At 44.1% G+C, this 24978-nt stretch overlaps 1 protein-coding gene across 1 annotated transcript in view; it reads left to right on the top strand.

The window, feature by feature from the left end:
- The first annotated feature begins 268 nt into the window (after positions 1-268).
- LOC144015450 (muscarinic acetylcholine receptor M2-like) overlaps positions 269-24978 on the top strand; it is a 49010-nt gene continuing 24300 nt past the window's right edge. The window contains exons 1-2 of the mRNA XM_077515474.1: positions 269-370; positions 7733-7921. Coding sequence (XP_077371600.1) covers positions 7769-7921 — 153 coding nt within the window. The 5' untranslated portion in view covers positions 269-370; positions 7733-7768. The remainder of the gene's footprint in view (positions 371-7732; positions 7922-24978) is intronic.

Below are 24978 nucleotides of genomic sequence, written 5' to 3'. Positions count from 1 at the left end.
GCCAGGACTCTCTCTCACTCAAACAGCTCTCACAGCCTGTCTCAGCTCTTGCTTATTCAATTTTGTAACTATGGCTGCGGGAGTATAACACCATAGTCACTAAAAGCTCCTGTAGGTTCCACTCCATGTGTTCCTTCCTCCCTCCCTATATGCCTTAACTCTCTATCAGCCACACACACATGCACACCCCAACGCAAGCACACACATCGATGTGGTATACACACATGGTCAGAGGAGGAGCAACATTCAGTTACTTTCTGCTCACATCCAGTTTTTGTCCACAGAGGTGAGAGTAACATGGAGTACATGAAAAGTGTCCATCCACGTCGCTGCATACACCTCAGGTGAGATTCCGGAACAAACTTTGCAGGTAAGTGCACTAACAAATAATAGCATTATTGTTGGGAGTATGTTTTATATGAGATATGATGGTCCAAATCGTTTATGATTACCAATTGTGATGTTCGGTCTTCTGGGGGAACTTGTTCGCTCTATCTTCTGCATGTATTCCCCCAGAATATTTTAATACCTTACTTTTTTTTTAAATTGTATACTGACCAATGAATCTGGTGTGCCGTGACAAATCACCACCGCAGGAAATGATCAAATTTCATGTAATTTTTCAGAATATAATTTATTCACTACAAATATATCTTTGTTCATATCGCTATGCCAGTGACATATACTTTAGTGAAAAGAACAATTAAATGCTCTTAAAATGACCGAAGTACAATAAACCTGCGTAGCGACCTGTTTTCATTCATAAAACAGAAAAAGTCATGGCTTCTGCTTTGTGTTCAATTTATTTCACACAGTTAAGTCAATTTGTGAGTAAAATTAGATGAAATCACATCCATCCATCCATCCATCCATCCATCCATCCATCCATCCATCCATCCATCCATCCATCCATCCATCCATCCATTTTCTTGACCTCACAAGGGTCACGGGAGATGAAATCACAATTTTTGTAATATTTTTGTTTGGTGGCATGCATGCTGTGAGATTTTTTGACTAAAAAAATGGTTTAGTTGGTCAACAACACTGCTCTCTACAGTACCCTTAATACATCCCACAATTCATCTTGACATGTAGTGAACAATCGATGGCTATTAGAGTAATTGACACGGTCCCAAATAGGTTTTTATTTTCACAAAGATACTTCAAGATGGGTGTACATTTCTAAATTTCTATTAGCTTGTGCTATTGTGCTATGTCTAAATGAAGCTCCTACCCTCACTTCAACTTCATTCCTTGGCAGCAAGATGATACGAGACAGAGGCAAAGCATTACTTTTATAATGGACTGGGCACAAAAACAGCAAAAAAAAAAAATCAACTTCATTTACAGAGAACTTTTTAAAAAACTAGAAAATCCCATTTCTGGGGAAATGGCGCGTGAAGGCTGGAAAGCTGAATGAAAAACTGTGGAATAATTTGGAATGATATTGAATGGCATGGAATGATGCAGAATGACCTGGAAAAAGCTGAACAATTGAAGGTTGGAACGGTGTAAAGCGATGAATAAATGAAGAAATTAGAGCAGAAAAGCAAAAAATTAGGTCAGGTTTGAAGAATCATGTACAAAATGGACTGTTTGAAGAATCAAGTAGCTAATGGACTTAAAATCATCTCGAAAGTGAATTGAAAGAGTTTTGAATATCCTGTTGAAGTGATGTAAATGTGTAATGTTGAATCTGACATTGCCATTCCAGTCTGGAATAGTAGGGTACAAAATAGGGAATTGTGGTAAGGTGTGAATTTTGGAACTGGAAAAAGTTGGAGGAGCTCATGGCTTCAATTAGTGGAATATATTGAATTTGGAATGAAGTAAATCAAATAAAAAATGTGGGAGTAAATGGGAAATGTAGAATGTGGTGAAAAGTAGGGTACAAAATGGGGAAATGTGGTAATGTGTGAATTTTGGAACTGGAAAAGATGGCGGCACGATGGAAGGGTGGTTAGCACGTCCGCCTCCAAGTTCTGAGGACTCCGGTTCGAGTCCAGGCTCCGGCCTTCCTGGGTGGAGTTTGCATGTTCTGCCGGGCCTGCGTGGGTCTTCTCCGGGCACTCCGGTCTCCTCCCACATTCCAAAGACATGCATGGCAGGTTAATCGGGCGCTCCAAATTGTCCCTAGGTGTGCTTGTGAGTGTGGATGGTTGTCCGTCTGTGTGCCCTGCGATTGGCTGGCAAACAGTCCAGGGTGTCCCCCGCCTACTGCCCAGAGCCAGCTGAGATAGGCTCCAGCACGCCCCGCGACCCTTGTGAGGAATAAGTGGTCAAGACAATTGATGGATGGATGGTGGATGGAAAATATGGAATAGCTCATGGCGTGAATTGGTGGAATAAATTGAAATTGGATGAATAATGTGGAAGTAAATGGGAAATGTAGAATGTAGGGAAAAGTAGGGTAGAAAATGTGTAATTGTGGGTAAGGTGTGAATTTTAGAACTGGAAATGATGGTAGAGCTCATGGCATGAATTAGTAGAATATATTGAAGTTGGAATGAAGTAAATCAGATAAAAGATGAGGAAGTAAATGGGAAATGTAGAATGTGGGGAAAAGTAGGGTACAAAATGGGGAATTGTGGGAAAGGTGTGAATTTTGGAACTGAAAAATATATGAGGTCATGGTCTGAATTGGTGTAATATATTGAAGTTGGAATGAAGTGAATCTGATGAAAAATCTAAAAGTAAATGGGAATTGTAGAATGTTGGGAAAAGTAGGGTACAAAATGGGGAATTGTGAGTAAGGTGTAAATTTTGGGGGTGAAAAACATGTAAGAGCTTATGGCGTGAATTGGTGGAATGTATTGAAGTTGAAATGAAGTGAATCGGATGAAAAATGTGGAAGTAAATGCGAAATGTAGAATCACCCAAATGTATAATGTGGGAAAAATCGGGTACGAAATCGGAAATTGTGAATTTTGTAACTGAAAAGCTGGAAAAGCTCATGGCGTGAATTACTGGAATATATTGAAGTTGGAATGTATTGAATCGGATGAAAAATGTGGAAGTAAATGTGAAATGTAGAATCTCCCATTAAGAATAATGGGGAAAAATCGGGTACGAAATCGGAAATTGTGGGTAAACGGTGAATATTTGGAATAAACAAAATGCACCCAAGCATGTCATGAATATTTGGAATATGTTAAAATTGGAATGACGAAAATCGGATGAATTATGTGGAAGTAGTTACATGTCAAAAAAAGTGGGCGGAAGAAGAAGAAGAAGAAGAAGAAGAAGAAGAAGAAGAAGAAGAAGAAGAAGAAGAAAGAATGAATAACATATGTGTGAGGCCACCAGCCTTCACACAATAAAGAATGAATAACATATGTGTGAAGGCCACCAGCCCCCCCCTAATCGGAACCCGAGCGGTGTTCTGTTATTGGACTTCTGTGCTCGTCACGGATTGTCCATAACGAACACCATGTTCAAACATAAGGGTGTCCATATGTGCACTTGGCACCAGGACACCCGAGGCCGCAGTTCGATGATCGACTTTGTAGTCGTGTCATCGGATTTGCGGCCGCATGTTTTGACACTCGGGTGAAGAGAGGGGCGAAGCTGTCAACTGATCACTACCTGGTGGTGTGTTGGCTCCGATGGTGGGGGAAGATGCCGGTCCGACCTGGCAGACCCAAACGTATTGTGAGGGTTTGCTGGGAACGTCTGGCGGAATCCCCTGTCAGAAAGAGTTTCAATGCCCACCTCCGGCAGAACTTCTCCCTTGTCCCGGGGGAGGCGGGGGACATTGAGTCCGAATGGGCTATTTTCCGCACCTCCATTGTTGAGGCGGCCGATCGGAGCTGTGGCCGTAAGGTGGTCGGTGCCTGTCGCGGCGGGAATCCTCGAACCCGCTGGTGGACACCAGCGGTAAGGGATGCCGTCAAGCTGAAGAAGGAGTCCTATCGGGCCTTTTTGGCCTGTGGGACTCTGGAGGCAGCTGACGGGTACCGGATGGCCAAGCGGAACGTGGCTTCGGCGGTTGCTGAGGCAAAAACTCGGACATGGGAGGAGTTTGGTGAGGCCATGGAAAACGACTTCCGGACGGCTTCGAGGAAATTCTGGTCCACCATCCGGCGTCTCGGGAGAGGAAAGCAGTGCACCATTAACACTGTGTATAGTGGCGATGTGGTGCTACTGACCTCGACTCGGGACGTCGTGAATCGGTGGGGAGAATACTTCGAAGACCACCTCAATTCCACCAACACGTCTTCCTTTGAGGAAGCAGAGTCTGGGGACTCTGAGGTGGGCTCTCCTATCTCTGGGGTCGAAGTCACTGAGGTGGTTGGAAAGCTCCTCAGTGGCAGCGCCCCGGGGGTGGTTGAGATCCGCCCGGAGTTCCTAAAGACTGGATGTTGTGGGGCTGTCATGGTTGACACGCCTCTACAACATCGCGTGGACATCGGGGGCAGTGCCTCTGGATTGGCAGACTGGGGTGGTGGTCCCCCTTTTTAAGAAGGGGGACCGGAGGGTGTGTTCCAACTACAGAGGGATCATACTCCTCAGCGTCCCTGGTAAGGTCTATTCAGGGGTGCTGGAGAGGAGGGTCCGTCGGGAAGTCGAATCTCGGATTCAGGAGGAGCAGTGTGGTTTTCGTCCTGGCCGTGGAACAGTGGACCAGCTCTACACCATCAGCAGGATCCTTGAGGGTGCGTGGGAGTTCGCCCAACCAGTCCACATGTGTTTTGTGGATTTGGAGAAGGCGTTCGACCGTGTCCCTCGGGGAGTCCTCTGGGGGGTGCTTCGGGAGTACGGGGTACCGGGCCCCCTGATACGGGCTGTTCGGTCCCTGTACGACCGTTGTCAGAGTTTGGTCCGCATTGCCGGCAGTAAGTCGGATTCGTTTCGTGAGTGAGGGTTGGACTCCGCCAAGGTTGCCCTTTGTCACCGATTCTGTTCATAACTTTTATGGACAGAATTTCTAGGCATAGCTGAGGCGTTGAGGGGGTCCGGTTTGGTGGCCTCAGCATTGCATCTCTGCTCTTTGCAGATGATGTGGTGCTGCTGGCTTCATCCAACCGTGATCTCCAACTCTCTCTGGAGCGGTTCGCAGCTGAGTGTGAAGCGGTTGGAATGAAGATCAGCACCTCCAAATCTGAGACCATGGTCCTCAGTCGGAAAAGGGTGGCGTGTCCTCTCCGGGTGGGGATGAGATCCTGCCCCAAGTGGAGGAGTTCAAGTATCTTGGGGTCTTGTTCACGAGTGAGGGTAGGATGGAGCGAGAGATCGACAGGCGGATTGGTGCAGCATCTGCAGTGATGCAGACTCTGTATCGGTCCGTCGTGGTGAAGAAAGAGCTGAGCCAAAAGGCGAAGGTCTCGATTTACTGGTCGATCTACGTTCCGACCCTCACCCATGGTCACGAGCTGTGGGTCGTGACCGAAAGAACAAGATCCCGGATACAAGCGGCCGAAATGAGTTTCCTCCGCAGGGTGTCCGGGCTCTCCCTTAAAGATAGGGTGAGAAGCTCGGTCATCCGGGAGGAACTCAGAGTCGAGCCGCTGCTCCTCCGCGTTGAGAGGAGCCAGCTGAGGTGGCTCGGGCATCTGGTTCGGATGCCTCCTGGACGCCTCCCTGGAGAGGTGTTCCAGGCATGTCCCACCGGCGGGAGGCCCTGGGGAAGACCCAGGACACGCTGGAGAGACTATGTCTCTCGGCTGGCCTTGGAACGCCTTGGAATACCGCCGGTGGAGCTGGTTGAAGTGGCTGAGGAGAGGGAAGTCTGGGTTTCCCTCCTAAAGCTGCTGCCCCCGCGACCCGACCTCGGATAAGCGGAAGAAGATGGATGGATGGACGGACGTATTTATACGTTTTTTTGTTTGTTTTTGGCTTTGATGCAGCCTCTGAATTGAAGAGAATGCTTGAAGCAATGGTAGTTATTACAAAACTGGCCAGCAGGTGGCAGCAGAGCATAAGAGATCAACCAGCGCCATGTTGCAAAAAGCTCTTTTCCCCACTGTTTTAAACAGAGTTGCGAATAATGATGAAACTCAACTATATTCTAATGCTAATTGCTGCAAAACGGAAACAGAAGTATACTATTTTTTTCCTGGCTCTAATCTTTCTTTTGGTAGATTCCATGTTTTTATAGCAATAGAACACAATAGTCTGTGGGCCTAGGAGTGAAGGGGGTTGCTTCAGTGAAAATGGCTGGGAGTGAATGAGTTAATATACATTGACATGGCTTTTTGGACTTGTCAGCATCAATCAAACAAACAGTTGCACAGCAGATTTCGTATGATGATGACATTGATTATTTTGCATTGTAGAAGGCTAGAAAAGTTTTAGATTGCACTTCACATTTCTTTTTAATGTTAGCCATCTCTAAACTGTGAGAAACCCAGGGTTGAAAAATAGTTTACTGCAGGAATCTTTTTTTCCTCCATAGTTTTTTTTTCTTTCTTTCTACAGGGATTTCTCAAGTATATGCAAGTTATATACTGTATTGTATTTAATTTTGCGGTGTCCTTTCATTGTTCTAGTTATGTTTCTGTATTTAAAATTGTAATAAAATAATCCAAGTAATATAATATATTGATTGTTGCATTGGTGGCAAGTCCATCTTTTGTGGGGCCAGTTGGAGTGGAGGTGAGGTTGGGGGCTCCATGGTTATTGGGCGTGGGTTTTGGGGTGTCATCAAGGGATTCTTCAACTTATTTAACACGACCCGACTCTAGGTAGGTGGCTAATCACGTTACATGGTCCCATCCAACCTATCAATGATATATCTAATCATGGTTTACACTTCCAGGTCAGTTAAGATGGTGTTTTATAGCGGAATAGCAACATTCATTTACTGTGATTTCTTGTCCGACCACCACTCCTTGCCACTGTTATGACATTTCTGACTATTTTTAGACAGTTATTAAGTCTTTCTCTCAGCCTAATCATAATTTATTATCTTAACATGTTCTCTTGGTGCTGTGATGTTTATCTGTAAGAAGTAATCCACTCCTGATGCATCTAAGACCCAAAATGAAAGAGACAGTCTTAAAAATGAGCCTATCAGATGTGTGTCTCGGTTATCCTGTTTGGCCTCGGGGGAAGCCTGTGAGCAAACAGCAGCTTGAGTTATGATATCTGCTTCCTATTTACGCTAAAGGGAGGCTTTTCGTAAAAGCAGTTCATAATGCAGTAATCTCCAAATCAACAATGATCAATGACACATAATATTATGATCTTCAATATCATTTTACTTCATTAATACCAATAATTATGACTTGACTTGACATCTTGGATGCAGTCAGATTTGAAATGATGAACTGACTAATACATGTGTGCATACCTGATATGCAGCCGCTCTCTGTTTTCAAACACAGCTGCTGAAGTCTTTATTTGCTCACCGAGTCGCTGTTCACACGTACTCAGTGTAAGCAGAAACACTGTCAAACACCTGCCAAGTGTTACACATCATTTTGCATTGGTACCTATCACTGATGCACATTATTACAGTCCATAGATAGGCTATCAGTGGACTGTAATAAAGTGCAAACAAAAAATGTTACTGCTTCTGAACTTCAGTCTGATTATACTTAAGTAAAAGACTTGAATCGGTACTTATTCATTTACCAAAATCTATTTTTTTATTATTATTATGATTATTACTTTAAAAAAAACATACAAAAAACGAGTATTTGTACTTCTGCTTAGGTACAGTATGAGTATTGTTGCCACCTCTGTTGTCCTTGTTAAATAAATTAAAACTGGTGTTTTTTGGTATGTGCAGTGTGAATGACCTCTGACCTCATCCGAGAGTGGACACATGGAGACTGTAAATACCTGCAGCAGGGATGAGGCCGGCCTCTTCTCAGCCAGTCCTTACACCACCGTGGAGATTGTGCTCATCATTCTGGTGACGGGATCCCTCAGTCTGATCACGGTCATTGGAAACATCCTGGTCATGCTCTCTATAAAGGTTAGTTCATTGCATTGGCGTCAAAGCAGTTGAAGTCACAATGGTCAATGAGTAGAACTCAATGACTATGTTTACAGGCCGTCAGTATTTGGGTTAGCTCAGAATTCCGTTTTCTGAAAGATTTGGAATAACTCATTTACATTTACTCCAGTAGAACTGGCAATGTGATCCCTTCCCTCATAAACCCTTGGGCTTTTATATCATACTGTACAAATCCGTCTCTAAACAGTGACGCATAGACAGTATCATGACACAATAGTTAATTCCAACTTCTAATTTTATCTCCAAAGCCTCTAACATGTGCTGTCCCTCTGATGTACTCATTCTTGATCCTATCCGTCCTGGTCACTCCCAAAGAGAACCTCAGCATCTTCATCTCTGCCTCCTGTCTTTTCCTCAGTGGCGCTGTCTCCAGACCAAACAACATCGCTGGTCTCACCACAGTTTTATAAACCTTTCCTTTCATTTTAGCTGAAACTCTTCTATCACACATCACACCTGACACTTTTCTCCACCCGTTCCAGCCTGCCTGCACACGCTTCTTCACTTCTTTTCCACACTCTCCATTGCTCTGAACTGTTGACCCTAAATACTTAAACTCCACCTTCTTGGTCTCTTCTCCCTGTAACTTCACTCTTCCACTTGGGTCCCTCTCATTCACACACAGATACTCTGTCTTGCTATGGCTAACCTTCATTCCCCTCCTTTCCAGGGCAAACCTCCACGCCTCTAGCTTCTCCTCCACCTGTTCCCTGTTCTCACTACAGATCACTATGTCATCTGCAAACATCATAGTCCATGGGGATTCCTGTCTAACCTCTTCTGTCATCCTGTCCATTACCATAGCGAACATGAAGGGGCTCTGAGCTGATCCCTGATGTAGTCCCACCTCCACCTTGAACTCCTCCGTTACACCTACAGCACACCTCACCACTGTCTTACAGTCCTGCACCACTTTAACATACTTCTCCACCCCCCCGGACTTCCTCATACAAAACCACAGTTCCTCTCTGCACCCTGTCATAAGCATTCTCCAGGTCAACAAAGACATAATGCAGCTCCTTCTGACCTTCTCTGTACTCTCAATCAACATCCTCAAAGCAAATACTGCCACTGTCGTACTTTTTTTTTTTTTTTTTGCATGAAACTATACTTCTGCTCACAAATAGCTTCCACTACTCTTTCCCATAGTTTCATTGTGTGGCTCATCAGCTTTATTCCTCTGTAGTTGCCACAATTCTGCACGTCTCCCTTGTTCTTAAAAAATGGGCAACAGCACACCTCCTCCATTCCTCAGGCATTTTCTCACTATCTAAGATCCTGTTGAACAACCCAGTCAGAAATTCTACTGCTACCTCTCCTAGAAACTTCCATACCTCCACAGGTATATCATCAGGACCGAGTGCCTTTCCACTCTTCATCCTTACTAATCTTTGCTACTTCCTGGTCCACAACAGTCATCCCTTCTACTCTTCGTTCTCTCTCTCCCTCCTTACTGTCCAACTTAGCATACAAGTCATCGTAAGCCCCTTGTTTGGCCTTTGCCACTTCTACTTTCACCTTACTCTGTATTTCCCTGTATTCCTGTCTACTTTCTTCAGTCCTCTCAGTGTCCCACTTCTTCTTAGCTAACCTCTTTCTCTGGATCCACTGCTGCACCTCCTCATTCCACCACCAAGTCTCCTTATCTCCTTTCCTTCCAGGTGACACACCAAGGACTGTCCTTCCTGTCTCCCTGATCACATTTGCTGTAGCTGTCCAGTCATCTGGGAGCACATCCTGACCATCCAGAGCCTTTCTCAACTCCTTCCTGAAAGGCATACAACACTCTTCCTTTTTCAGCTTCCACCATTTCGTCTTTCGAGTCATCCTACACACAATCATCCTATACTGTCTGGCTACACTCTCACCGACCACTACTTTGCAGTCACACCCAAACATCCGCGTTCGGGTCGGCTAGCATCGGTTAGCACATTTACAGCGGGGGACTTGAATGACGCCCACTTCTCTTGTGAGCATAGATATACATGACTACTGGAGAAAAGCCTGATTTATACTACTGCATTTGCTGTTGCATTAATGACGGACGGAGATCACATGATCCTACGCGTGCCATTAATTTTAAGTGCCGTGTAGCTTGTGGCCGGGTACCAGCGCACACGATGCCAATTCTTGAATGCCGTATGAAGCTCGCTCGTGATTGGTCCGTTCGATGGCGTACTCAGCTTTTTCTCTCTCTCTCTCTCTCTCTCTCCCCGCCCACCGTCCAGATAGTTTCCGAGTTTGGCAACTATGTTTGGTGGCGCAAATCCACTTCCTGCCCCGGAGACCACGGCTGTACGTGTGGATATGTGCGAAAAAAATAAAATAAATAAATAACGTGTTCGCTCAGCACGTGGCTTTTTTTTTTTTTTTTTTTTTATGGCCGAGTTGACGGCCGACACCAGCGCAAATTGGCATTAAATGAGCCTACTCTCCCCCGGCTTTGTTTCATGTTCCTGATTTGGATTGAACTTCCTGAATTCGTCATAAAATGCAGAGGTGTCTCCACTCTGTGTGCATCCCAGCCGTAGAGACACCCTGACTTGGAGTGAAACTACAGCAGACACCGATGTGTATTGTGATGTGTATTGTGCACAAGTTTGAAGGCAAACGCACGAGCGGAGCTCTGCCGTACCGTCTCCGCATGAGCCGGATGCAGAAGGAGAAGGAAGCCTTAATAGTGTGCTTGGTGATGTGATGAGCGCATGGAGATCCATAGTATGAGGATGAGCGGCGACCAGGCATTCGGGGACGCTAATGTTTTTATCATGTCCTGACTCCTGAAAGTCCCCATTCTCCATAACGCAGTATGGCTTAAGTGTTTAACAATAAATCGGATTACTAAGGTCATTATTACCTTTGCTCTGGTCGAGTTGTGGGCGTTTTTGTCTGGATGTGAGGGTTGAACACCGCGGTTCCCTGGCGGCTTCTCCATACATCTGCCATACTCGCAGTAGACGGTCTTTGTACATGGCGACACTTTTACCAGCATTCCATTGTTCATATAAAATTAACATCTCTTCCTTACTTTTGACATTAAACTTGCTGGAGCACGTTGTGACTCTTGTCTGCGCCTTCAACTTTCCTCCCGAAACCGAAAGCAACGCGCTCCCTTATGTCACATAAGTGTGATAAGTCTTGTGTGACTTTTTTTTTTACCCACACACAAACAAACGCCGTCTCCTGGGCGAAGTCTCGCATGATTTAGAGTCGAGGAAATGAGGTTTAAAGAGCTCACTTGTGAATTCATCCAGGACATTTCATTCTTATGGCACTGAATCGATTGCAACTGGACTGTTTTGGTTGAACATCCTAGCCGGCCTCGGCCAGTAGGCTGGGTGCACCCTTAACTGGTAGCCGACCAATTGCAGTAGTCTGATGATGATCATGAATAATGTTATGAATGGAACGCTGCTGAACTGACGTGACTTTAAGGTGCCATCTGATTGGACGAGGAGTTGTGTTTTCAAGTATACTGACATGGCATACTTTTTTGGTGCCATTATTGTTATGGATTGTCTGGGTTGAACCTCGGAATGCAAAAATGGCAACAAGTATTAGAAAAAGAGTAACAGTTTATTTTGCTGAGGTCAGGCAAAAACCCAAACAAAAAACTCAGGAGGCAGGCAATCAGGCAGGGAGAGGGTTGGCTGGCTGTAGAATCTTGATGAAGAAAACTATAACAAAAAACTAAGATCCAGGGCAAACAGGTTAAAAAAGCTCAGTGGTCACGTAAGGCAAAATCCAAAAACTATTAACGCTAGAAGAAATACTGCATGTTACTAACGCATGGGATGGAATTCTCTGGCACCAGCCTGGGTGCAGACCAGGCTTCTTATTGAGGACAGTTGATGACCTAATTGAGCCCACGTGTGTGTAACCCAGGTACAAAATTAAGTTAAGAAGCAAAATCTACTTTTTATAGAGACTGAGAAAATAGAGTAAAGAAGAAATAACATTTATGTTTAAAACAAACTGAAAAGAGAACGATAATAATTTAATTAATATTTGGATTGTAAAACTAATTTTTACAAGTGCACTTGAAGGCCCCCATGCCCTCAACCAATCAGAAGCAACATCAGCCTAGGGATTGAGAGGTCAGTTTAGGCGCGCTTCCGCCCTCTTACTTCCTCTTTTGCCTCGCGGGTGACGTGACGCAGTTACGTAGAGGTGAAGGAGCAAGACGAGTAGAAAGTTTTTGTAAGCTTTATTTTGTGATAAAATTGATTGAGACACGCTTACTGTTGCTTACTGTTAGTGAATACAGTTTTGAGCAGTAGCTAGTTCGAGAGCTGGTTGGACCGGAGTCAGTACTGTACACCAGAGAACTTTTTTTTTTTTTCTTCCCTCCATTTTTCCTATTTTTACGTGGTGAGAGCATTCGACGGCGCGCAGCCTTCAACGCATACGACAACGGTCAGGTTTTTTTTTTTTATGCGGACGAATCTAAGGACCAGTCAACGATTCTGGATCTCATCTGCATGGCGAGCTAACCCTAGAACCTTTGAGGAGAGAGAACACACACAAACACAACTTCATATTCCCTGCTGGACGGTTGGTCGTGGTAGGACAAATATTTCATGCATCTTTTGGATTTATTCTTGGACGTGACAGTCACACAGGACAAGTGAACCTTAAAGACTTAGAAAAAAGGGCCCCAACGATTTGAGTTTAAAGGGACTGATTTATTTTTTGGTGCGCACATTTTTTTTCCAATTTATTATTTTTCATACCAATTGTTTATTTACATTTTGGAACAATACATGCGTTGCTACGCAACTGCCAATCTTTGTTGTGTCATTATTGTTGCACAAACATATGGCTCCATAAGAATCTGGATTCTTCTGATGCTAGTCCAAGTTCGTGAAATCTAAATTTAAAGATTCATTACCTGTTACCTCACTTAACCTGATAAGTGTCTTACATGTGACCTTACAGCTGCCAGCCACACCCGCCTGCCTGACCTGCCAAGAGAAAAAACAACGACCTGCCATGCACAAAACCTAATCATGACAGATTTTAGCTGAAGTTTGCTGATAATCCCTTTTTTCCAGCACCAACACCGAAAGATGCGAAAGAGGAGTATAGGCATTGCTTATGAACAGATGAATGAAAAAAACTTTACTAGTAATTTATTGTAGGTGACTACTGCTGACTGCTGACTGAGAATTGGTGGATGGATTTGTATTTGTCATTTAACTAGACTAAGCAATTTCTGGAGAAATTACATGGGAATGCTGAAAGCTGAATGCTAATAGCTGAATGCTAAGCCAAATGCTAATAGCTGAATGCTAATGAAGGAAACAAAGAAACTGTGAAAATTACAAAGTAATTACCTATTAATTACTAGTAATAATAGTAGTAGTAGTAGTAGTAGTAGTCGTAGAAACAGTAGTAGTATTACTAGTAATTATTAAGTAGTAACTTGTAGTTAAATGATTGTGACATTTTATGTAATTGTAGTGAACAACAACAAATATAAAACAAAACAAACAAAAGAATATTTTTTGAGTACAATACTGTATGTGTTCATGCAATCTACTACAAAGTTGAGCCAAACTCAAACTAAACTAATTAGATCGATATTTTAGTGCCAGTATCGATCCTGTATCGATACTGTCGAGGTATCAATAATATCGATGACCTAACTTGTCGGGCTAAAAGTCATGGCTTATGGTGTAGTCATATTTAAAAGTGACATCTGATGCTGAACACTGAATGGACACTGGCAAAAAGAATTGTCTGCAACATGGCCTTGGCTGATTGCTCATACTCTGCTGCCACCTGCTGGGAGTTTTTGAAACATGGAACCTAGTAGCTACCATTCTTTGAAGCCACTACTTTCTGTCAAGCTGCTTGTAAAAGCTTTCTCTCTGCCCTTGTCATGTTTCGGTTTTGTTTGGGTTGGGTTTTTGTTTTATTTTGGTGAGTGTTGGTTGTCTGGTGTTCCTGTCTTTTTTCCCCAGTCTCGTTATGGTTAACCTTGTGCACCTGCTTGTGTCTTCCCTTCCTGGTGTGTGTTGCTGATTGGTTCCCCCTCCCTGCTGTGTCTCCCAGGTGTGTCCTGTTAAGTGTCTCATTAGTGTTTGTATAAGGGAGTGGTGTTTGTTTCACGCGGGGGTGGGAGCATTGTCTGATGTTTGATGTTTGCTGTCTGAATGTTTGCATGTTGTATCACAGTGGTGTCTTTTTACCAAGTCTACCAAGTCTGCGAAATCTGCAAAGTCTGCGAAGTCTACCAAGTCTGCCACGCCTTCCAAGTCTTCCAAGTATTCCACGCCACGCCTTCCAAGTCTACCAAGTCTGCCACGCCACGCCTTCCAAGTATTCCACGCCACGCCTTCCAAGTCTTCCAAGTATTCCACGCCACGCCTTCCAAGTCTTCCAAGTATTCCACGCCACGCCTTCCAAGTCTTCCAAGTATTCCACGCCACGCCTTCCAAGTCTTCCAAGTCTGCCACGCCTTCCAAGTCTTCCAAGTCTGCCACGCCACGCCTACCAAGTCTTCCAAGTCTGCCACGCCACGCCTACCAAGTCTTCCAAGTCTGCCACGCCACGCCTACCAAGTCTTCCAAGTCTGCCACGCCACGCCTTCCAAGTCTTCCAAGTATTCCACGCCACGCCTTCCAAGTCTTCCAAGTATTCCACGCCACGCCTTCCAAGTCTACCAAGTCTGCCACGCCACGCCTTCCAAGTATTCCACGCCACGCCTTCCAAGTCTTCCAAGTATTCCACGCCACGCCTTCCAAGTCTTCCAAGTATTCCACGCCACGCCTTCCAAGTCTTCCAAGTCTGCCACGCCACGCCTTCCAAGTCTTCCAAGTCTGCCACGCCACGCCTTCCAAGTCTTCCAAGTCTGCCACGCCACGCCTTCCAAGTCTTCCAAGTCTTCCACGCCACGCCTCCCAAGTCTTCCACGCTACGCCACGCCAAGTGTACCACGCCAAGTCTCAGCATCACGCCACGCCAAGTCTCTGCATCACGCCACGCCAAGTCTCTGCATCACGCCACGCCAAGTCTCTGCATCACGTCACTCCAAGTCTTCCAAGTCATCCACGTCAAATCTTCCAAGTCATCCACGCCACGCCAAGTCTTCCAAAACGTGCTAGCAACCAGTGGTGCTACCTGACCAGAATCGAGGCTGAATTTGCTTGAATCGCAATCGGCAGAATGCGAGCCGATCTACTCTTCTGGAAAGCACAACATGTGTGAAAGCTGATCCGAGGTCAGCGAAGACCCTACTGGTGAAAGAGAAGAATTGCGCTTGCCTTGATTGCTCGCCTGGCGGGATGGGCCTGCTGGCAGCGTCTGGGGACCGACTCACCAGTTCCAAATGACTTGGACTAGCCACAATCTACACACAGACATTCAAAATGAACTCAGCGAGCAGTGTCTGGGATAGTATTGGATGGATAACGATAAAAATTAATGACTATTCTAAATAATGTATATGATTGATGCGTTATAGTAATGGCCGATGGGGACGGTCTCGAATAAGCTTCGGCTTCTACCCGTCAGCCCTTCTTTCGGATGTCAATGTTGCAAATGATGTAATGCGATTGATGTAAGCTGTAATGTGTCCGAAAGGAAAAAATGAATAAACTAAAAAAACTAAACAGTGACTACGATGTGAAATCAAAGTTCTGCGAAAACATTTCCCAAGGAGGGATCGAACCGTGATATCCCGCAGGCCAATCCATTGCTTTAACCAATCAGCTATCACAATCATGTAGGTAGTTGTGACATTATATACTATTATATGTAAAACAATTGAACGATGTGTGTCATAAAATGGTCAAAAAAAATAATTGTCTTGCAATGCACCTGGCTTGAGCACTTAACCGAGTGAGCTAACTTGACCTGTGAGTATCAGAGCGGATTGGCGTATTTGTAATTTAATGCTGATGCTGAAAGCCGCCAGTACTGATTTGGGACACGTGTTTAATCATGTCAATATAACGCATTTCCTGGTATGATAGTCAGTTGTTATACTTAATATCCGTTTACGTAATTGTGACGGAAAAATGTGCAATGTACAGTCGGCGGTGGGCTTTTAACCTGCGACCTCCTGCTTACTGTACATGCACTCTCCCAACTGCGCCACTGAGCAGTAGCAGAAAGCCGGTCAAGATGGTCTGTTGTATGTATGGAAGTGGACGTGGAAAGTGGGAATTCAGTGTCATTCCCATTGAAAATTAATGGGGAAAAGTTCATATTTAACATTAAATTATGCGAGTACTGTAAGTAATATGTAGTCAGACAATATATACCCCGAAAGGCGTGAATTTTCTCAGCAAGTTGAAATTTGAACGGTGTAAATCGGAAGTATTATGTGGGAGTAGTTTGATTGCAACAAGTGTTGAGAATAAAATGCTATAATAATAACTAGACTAAGCAATTTCTGAAGAAATTGCGTGGGATGCTGAAAGCCGAATTCTAATAGCTGAATGCTAAGCTGACTGCTAATAGCAGAATGCTAATGAAGAGTCAGGAAAAAAAAAAAAAAGTTGCTCCTTCGGGGATTTGAACTGGTGAACCACACGTAGGGCTGTCTTCGCTATGTAACTGGCTCAAGCGCTTAACCCCGTGAGCTAACCTGACCTGTGAGCATCAGAGCGAATTGGCGTATTTGTATTTTTAAGTGTCACCTGATGAAAGCCATCAGCGTTAATTTGGGACACGTGTTTGATCATGTCAGTATAACACATTTCCTGGTATGATAGTCAGTTGGTATACTTAATATCCGTTTATGTAATTGCCACGGACATATGTGCAATGTACAGTCGGCAGTGGGCTTTGAACCTGCGACCTCCTGCTTACTGTACATGCACTCTCCCAACTGCGCCACCGAGCAGTATCAGAAAGCCAGTCAAGATGGTCTGTTGTATGTATGGAAGTGGGCGTGGAAAATGGGACTTAGAAAAAATTCTGTGTCAGTCCCATTAAAACTGAATGGGGAAAAGTAGATCTTTAACATTAAATTATGCGAGTACTGTAAGTAATATGAAGTCAAACGATAAATACCCCGAAAGGCGTGAATTTTGTCAGCAAGTTGAAATTTGAACGGTGTAAATCGGACGTATAATGTAGGAGTAGTTTGATTGCAAAATGTGTTGAGAATAAAATGCTATAATAACTAGACTAAGCAATTTCTGAAGAAATTGCGTGGGATGCTGAAAGCCGAATGCTAATAGCTGAATGCTAAGCTGACTGCTAATAGCAGAATGCTATTGTTATCATTGAAGTGTGAAATGTAATTGAGAGATGTCTTGCTGAACCAGAATGCATTAAATAAAACATATGTTAAATTAATAAAGAAAGATACATTGGCTGTAAATTACATATGAGAAATTATGAATGAATTATAAATGAAAAGACTGAAGTTTAAATTCAACCAGTCTGAGATTGAATTTGAACCCTCACCTCCTGTTTACTGTTCAATGAGCTACTGCACTGCCAATCTATCCACTGACCCACAGAAGACTTGGTGGCATCACTGAAGTGTTGTGAAATGGAAGCAGCGAATGTGTCTGAACATGCAATAAAATGTATGTTAAATAAAGAAAGATAAATTGGTTGTAAATTACAAATGAGAAATTATGGTTGAATTATAAATGAAAAGAAGAAAGTTTTAGTTTTAACTAAAAAAAAAAAAAAAGAAGTATGTCCATGTCCAAAAGTTGCTCCATCCGAGGTTTGAACCAGCGAACCACTCATCTGGCTGTCTTTGCTATTCACCTTGCGCAAGCGCTTAAACCACTGAGCCACAGGACCTGTAAGCAGCAGAGCAAATTGGCGTATTTGTAGTTCAAAGTGTCACCTGACGCTGAAAGTCATCAGCGCTGATTTGGGACACATGTGTTTGATCATGTCAGTATAACGCATTTCCTGGTGTGATAGTCAGTTGGTATACTTAATATCTGTTTATGTAATTGCCACAGACATATGTGCAATGTACAGTCGGCGGTAGGCTTTGAACCTGCGACCTCCTGCTTACTGTACATGCACTCTCCCAACTGCGCCACGAAGCAATATCTGAAAGCAAGTCAAGATGGTCTGTTGTATGTATGGAAGTGGGCGTGGAAAATGGGACTTAGAAAAAATTCAGTGTCAGTCCCATTAAAACTGAATGGGGAAAAGTGGATCTTTAACATTAAATTATGCGAGTACTGTAAGTAATATGAAGTCAAACGATAAATAGCCCGAAAGGCGTGAATTTTGTCAGCAAGTTGAAATTTGAACGGTGTAAATCGGAAGTATAATGTAGGAGTAGTTTGATTGCAAAAAGTGTTGAGAATAAAATGCTATAATGATAAGTTTAAGTATAATAATAATAATAATAAAGGTTAGAAACAACATATGTGGGATGCTTTCAGCATCCCACAACTAGACTAAGCAATTTCTGAAGAAATTGCGTGGGATGCTGAAAGCCGAATGCTTATAGCTGAATGCTAAGCTGACTGCTAATAGCAGAATGCTATTGTTATCATTGAAGTGTGAAATGTAATTGAGAGATGTCTTGCTGAACCAGAATGCATTAAATAAAACGTATGTTAAATGAATAAAGAAAGATACATTGGCTGTAAATTACATATGAGAAATTATGAATGAATTATAAATGAAAACACTGAAGTTGAAATTCAACCAGTCTGAGACTGATATTGAACCCTCACCAGTTTACTGTTCAATGAGCTACTGCACTGCCAATCTATCCACTGACCCACAGAAGACTTGGGGCATCACTGAAGTGTTGTGAAATGGAAGCAGCGAATGTGTCTGAACATGCAATAAAATGTATGTTAAATGAATAAAGAAAGATAAATTGGTTGTAAATTACAAATGAGAAATTATGGATGAATTATAAATGAAAAGACGAAAGTTTTAGTTTTAACTAAAAAAAAAAAAAAGAAGTATGTCCATGTCCAAAAGTTGCTCCATTCGAGGTTTGAACCAGCGAACCATTGATCGGGCTGTCTTTGCTATTCACCTGGCGCAGGCGCTTAAGCCAGTGAGCCACCGGACCTGTGAGCAGCAGAGCGAATTGGCGTATTTGTAATTCAAAGTGTCACCTGACGCTGAAAGCCGTCAGCGCTGATTTGGGACATATGCGTTTGATCATGTCAGTATAACGCAATTCCTGGTATGATAGTCAGTTGGTATACTTATGTAACAACTATTGCCTAGGTCCATTCCACCCTCTAATTTTTTTTTAGTTTGCTTCTCTTGAAGCAAATTCTCTGCAGTGCATGAATATGCCAATGCCCAGACAGGATCCAGCCTGGTCAGCTCTACAGGTGGTCCTTGCCACCAACAAAACTCTTTTGAAGCCGCTGACCAGGTGACAAAGGAATTTATGCGTCTGCCAAAGGAGTGTATTTCCAGCAGTCTGCTCGGAGCCCGAACAAATGGCTCCAATGGTTTGGAATACACAAATGACCGATCAAAGGAATGTTCATGACTTCTTATCAATCACAAAAGGATACTCTGGCGCCTCGCCCTTCCTGGAACGTCTAGATGGAGCAACAACACCTCCAAGTGGCGAAACTTGGAACTATCCTTAGTGACAATTCACATAAGTAACCGCATTTTACACATTTATATCATGATAATTCTTGACAGACAACTGAACTACGAATGATTCATGTTATATCTTTGTGTGTATGAACATCCTATTTCATGTGTACTCCATAAAGAATGAAAGATGATCAATGTCTCTCAGTTCAGTCAGATTAGACAAGTAGAAGTTACCTCACAAGTTAGTTTATGATGCATTAATTACAATGTGTGTTAAACGGGTTGTGTGGGAAAACTGATTTGCCAGACTGACCAAATTTAATGCCAAATTATTAATCTTTTTAATAATTTTCCTCTGAGAGTCTGCGCGGGCGAACAGAAGGGTGTGCCTTCACCCGCTCGCCCCACCCAGAGACTATAAAAACACGAGCAGACCACTGCCCCTCCTCTCCTTTTTTTTGCCCTCCTGCTCTCTTGCCTGTTCCTGCTCTCACAAGCCTCTTCCAAAAACTCTGGCCCGACTTGCAAGTGGGCCAGCCAGGCTGCTCGAACTCTTTTGTCTAAGAAACTTGCAAACCACGTGGCTTTTTCTTTCCTGGCAGGATCCGTTAACGAGATCGGATCCTCGCGCCACGCCACGCCAAAGCAAGTGCAAACTGCAACGCTGACTAAAGACTCTTTCGTTTTTTTTGTTTTTTTGTTCCACTATCGGTGCTCACCCGCCCGACCTTCTCGGTCCCGGGTACACTTGCAACGCACCGCCGGACTCAAGGTTGTGCACCTAAGCCGCGCACCGCACCTGCTACTCGGTGGCGCTCCGCCGCAGTGCCAACGCACCTCCAACGGCTGGCCTTCCCCGTACGCAGGCGCGTACTGACCGAGCTGCAACACCTGAGCTCGGACAGCTGCCCAGCAGAACCAACCTCGGCGAGGATCAACCTCGCCGGATCGCCGACCAATCAAGGGACGAGCCGCGCAACTACGTCAGGCCCCTGGCGCGGCTCCCTCGCTAACCTGTGGAATAAACCTTTTTTTTTCCTTGCATTTTTCAACGAACATTGACTCTTTTTTTCCCCCTTGTCAAAAAGGCCGCCACTTCTGTTCGTTGCTACGCAACTCCAGGGCTCGTAAGTGCGCTTGATTTCTACCTCGGCGTATCCACTGTGTGCCACTTACGTTTGAAACATCACAAATCTGGCAGGTCAAATTTTCTCTTTTCCCTGTTTCTTTATTCATTCGCATTCCTTCCTTATTTTCATTCGCTTTATTTTATTTCTTTTCTTCTGACGGTAGAATAGTTAGATAGGCAGTATTTTGATTCTGTAGTGTAGCAATCGTGAATAAATGCATGTTTTATAAACTTTATTCCGCCTAAGTCATCTGTGTTTCCGAGTGGATTATTATTCTTTTGTTAGTACAACGAACCACTGAATATCGAGTGTGGCGACTTTAGATTATCAATGACTGATGAAAGAAGGATTTTGGTCGTTGTTTGCTCCTGTTAATACAAAGCAAAACAAACGTGGTGCCCCAGAGGTTATTGAGGTAAATACAATTTACCTCTGTAACGTCCAGATTATTAATTCGTCCAAAAGACGACCCAATTATCGCTACATAATGGTGCCGGCCGTGTGAGGCTACAAAACATAAGAAGATCCACTCGAAAATACAAGACTTTGGACGTGAAAAGTAAAACGCATTTCACGTAGTGTACCTAATCATTTATCTCTGTGCAAAAAGGTAAACATTTCTTCTTACATAGAACTGCACTGACTTTCCCCTTCAGCTTTGAATCGAGCGTCTGGTTAGCCGCCATCTTGCGTGTGTTACCACGGAGTGACGTGCTATAAGTAAACGAGAGTAACGGGATTGATTGTTGGAATAAAAGTAAGAGCCGGTCACCGTTTGAAAAAATAGTGGCTTGTATTTGAAAACGTACGTGATAGAACTCGAGTTGTGCAACTTTTAAATTTCAGCTGGCTGAATTTGAAGTTGTTTGTCTTTGTGTTGTTGTGTTTCCGGAAATTGTGGGAAGTCACGTGACAGCCTACGTGCGTCGCGTTGATCCGACTCGAGTTACGTGCTTCGGAGTAGCTAACCGCGAGCAACGTAAACGACGTCCGAGTCACTTTCCCCGTGTTCCTCCTACACCTAGCTTGTGGGAGAAGTTTGAGTCGTGACTGAGCTTTTGTAGCCGCCGACTCAAAGTTTCAGCTCGTGGCGAGCGGATTAACAGAGCGCTAAGACGTTAGCTGCTTACCTGTACCGTGTACGCATTTCCACAAGGTGGCGCCATAGTCCTTGTGAAGAGCTGTGTGGCTCGTGGAGGCGTGGTTGAGTACCTCCCCCTCCCTTCTCATTGGCGAGTTTGAGCCACGCCTGTAGACGCCCCGAAAGGGAGCGGGTCTCGCAGGTTGTCAGCTGTCAGACAGCGTTTGAGCTGTCAATAGACAACTGACCCCCCCACTGCTGCTTTAACGCCGGTGGTCCTTGCTCCGCGATAATTCTGATTCAATGTCACTTCACATTGCTTTTTGAATTGTTTTCCGTGTCGAGCGTTGTACTTAGTGAGTGTCGTCACCGTTAGTACACAAGGATAATAAAAAATTTATCCACGTCCGATTAAACGCAGTTGTAGGCTTAATTGACTGTTTGCGTTTAAGGATTATAGTAATAGCTGACCGCATTCTAGCCTTTTACGCTGCCTAGCGTGAGAGTAATTACGGGTGCATCAACAAAACATACTGCTGGGTCAAATTAATACAAAGGAACTATTTACACTATTGTGTTTTTCTTTTTTTTTTTCTCTTTTTTTTCGTATTCCCTTTTATCCAGTTTCATACTAGGCTAACTAGCTATATTCTTGACTTAACATTCCACTTAATTTCAGGTTTTGTGTTTGTTTAGTTGGTTTGGTAGACCTAGTACTATTATTATTATTTTCTTCCCTTTTATTTGTTTTCTTCTAATTTTTATCCATTATTTTTAACTTTGTTGTTTTTGTTTGTTCTTTTGTTTTTGTTTTTCGGTTGTGTCTAGTTAATAAGAAGGTGTGAGTTCGAATGAGCTATTATTAGAGAGGCAGCTCTAATATTTCTGTATAGTTCTGCAGTTTTTGTGTCCCAAAAACCCCGTCCACAGGACATTTGCATGAAACTGTACTGACACTGTAACCAGTCATTTGACTAAGACTATTAACCCCTTTTAAGTTTATTTCCCCCTTTTTCTGTTTTATTGTTTATTTAATTTAATTTTAATTTCAACTTTTAACTCGACTTCCAAAAAAAAAAAAAAAAAAATTTTTTTTTGTTTGAATTTTTTTTTTGATTTAGCTTTTGGGATTGACCGCTGTAACATTTTAGAGTTACCCTGTCCCTCGTTTAAGCTATTCTTTGCTGAGTGAGTCAAGTTGAAGTTAGTATTATTATTATTTTATTTTATTTTATTTTATTTTGCTTTATTTATTATTTTATTTTTTTGTTGCCGTTTGTTTTTGTTTGTTTTGATAACTGGAATTGATTTCTCCCAACTATAGTGTAAGCTGTGGGTTGCATAGCCCACTACAAATCTTTTGCTTTTGTGGCAATTCCCCTTTTGATAATTTGAACCCAGTGTGTATTGTTGACGATAATACTTGATAGCGGTAGTTAGCTAACTGCGTACGCTGATTAACTAACTATTAAACGCTAGTACAAGTGTGATCGTTTAAAAAGCTATTGACAATATGGCATCACTCCGAGAGACTCCCAGCCCCTGTGAGAACCTAGATACCTTGGCTCAACTGGTGCAGAAGCTGACCAAGGACTTCTTACCTGGATACGCTGAGTCTATTAGGGATGCGGATGTCAATACGCTAAATGATAACCTCGCGCAGCTCATGAGTGACGCTGAGACCAAAGCCCCAAAGGACAAGTCACTCATTCGAATGCTCGGATGTCTGACTTTGAACCTTGCCGCACACTTGAAGCTGAGCGATGCCGAGGACTGTCAAGTGAAACACCAACTTGACATGGCACAACAGCAGAGCCGTGATGCCACGGCACAGCTTGAAGCCGCCCACGACCGAGTGAAGGTCATGGAGACCCAGCTGGATGACGTTAAAGCGCAGCTGGATGAGGCAGAAGCCCGCGCAGATGCGGCGCTAGCCGAAAATCTGGGCAGTGATGCAGATGAGTCTGCTTTCACTCCCGACTCCCATCAAAAGATTGGTGAGTTAACCCAAGCTCTCGCGACCGTCGAAGAGACAAATCGAGAGCAAGAAAAACTGCTGAGATCCGCGGCAAATGAAATTCACAAACTAAAAGCAGAGGTGACTGACTTGACTGAACGACCGTCAAAAGACCAACTTCGGCTAGCAGAAGCTAATTACTTTCGGGTTAGTTCGTCGCTAGCTCAGTCAACCGATGAAGTGAAGCGCCTCCAAGTTCAGGTACAGACCTTTAGGGAGGAACGTAATGCCGAAGTGGACCGCTCATATGACCTGCGAACTAAATTAGCATTGACTGAAGCCGAGGTTACCCGCCTCCGACAATGCCAGCAGGAATATGAGGCAGAGTTAGCTCATATTAAACATGAGTTGCAACGCGCGCAGCAGTTGCATGAGGTCTCCCGAGGAGCCTCCCGGCCGGGAGCTCCACCCCCACACAGACCTCCTGATCCCAGAGCCACAGCACCACAGCTCAAACTGCCACCTGAGTCCGGAACCGCCTGGAGGACGCCGCCAGTGACCACCGCCGCTTTAGGCCTGGCACCTCCAATGGCCGCCTCCCCACACGCTTTCGGGCCATCAGGTGATGACAGTTTCCAACGTGGACCCATGTCGACTCCCCCGTTGGAGGGACAAATGGGCGTGGCCTGGAAAGATTTGGACAAGCTGGCTCGAAATATAACCAAATTCGAACCGAAACCAGGGGGGTCCCACAACACAACAGAGTACTTGAAAGACATCAACTATCATCTCCAGCGGTTCCCAATGGCAACCGTGGAAGATAAGTTGTACTTGATCAAAATGACGTCCAGCCGAGCAGTCAACAGACTGCTGGAACGGCAGCCCGCTGATGTGTTGTCTGACCCCTTGGCACTGCACCAAGCCATCTCACGCGAGTTTGACGGTTCTCCTGGGTTGTCGGGCATGGAAGTCGCCATGTTCGTCAAACAGGGAAAGCAGGAGGCTCCTCAGGCCTTCTATAGTCGTCTTCGCGATGCCTATTTTGGGACTCGTAACGTGCCCAACATGGAGGAAGATCCTGGTTTTAAAACGTTATTTGTCCGAAACCTCCAACAAAACCTTAACCACTACTTGGGATTGGCTTTGTGTCCTGAGACACTGAATAGCTCGCAGCTACGTGACTTAGCAGCTAGGGGCTATGCAAAGCTAAAATTATCCGCCCCCAAGGTAGGCGACGCAGGAATTTATAAAGTGGACGTGGGTCCTCCTTCAGAGCTGGAGGGAGCTTGCTCCTTTGCTCCGAGGGAAGACCAGACTAAATCAAAAAAGTCAA

Source organism: Festucalex cinctus, chromosome 3 (assembly GCF_051991245.1).
Source record: "Festucalex cinctus isolate MCC-2025b chromosome 3, RoL_Fcin_1.0, whole genome shotgun sequence".
In the NCBI taxonomy this organism is placed as follows: domain Eukaryota; kingdom Metazoa; phylum Chordata; class Actinopteri; order Syngnathiformes; family Syngnathidae; genus Festucalex; species Festucalex cinctus.
Note: the sequence above shows the minus strand (reverse complement) of the source record. Positions and strands in the feature narration are given on the sequence as shown.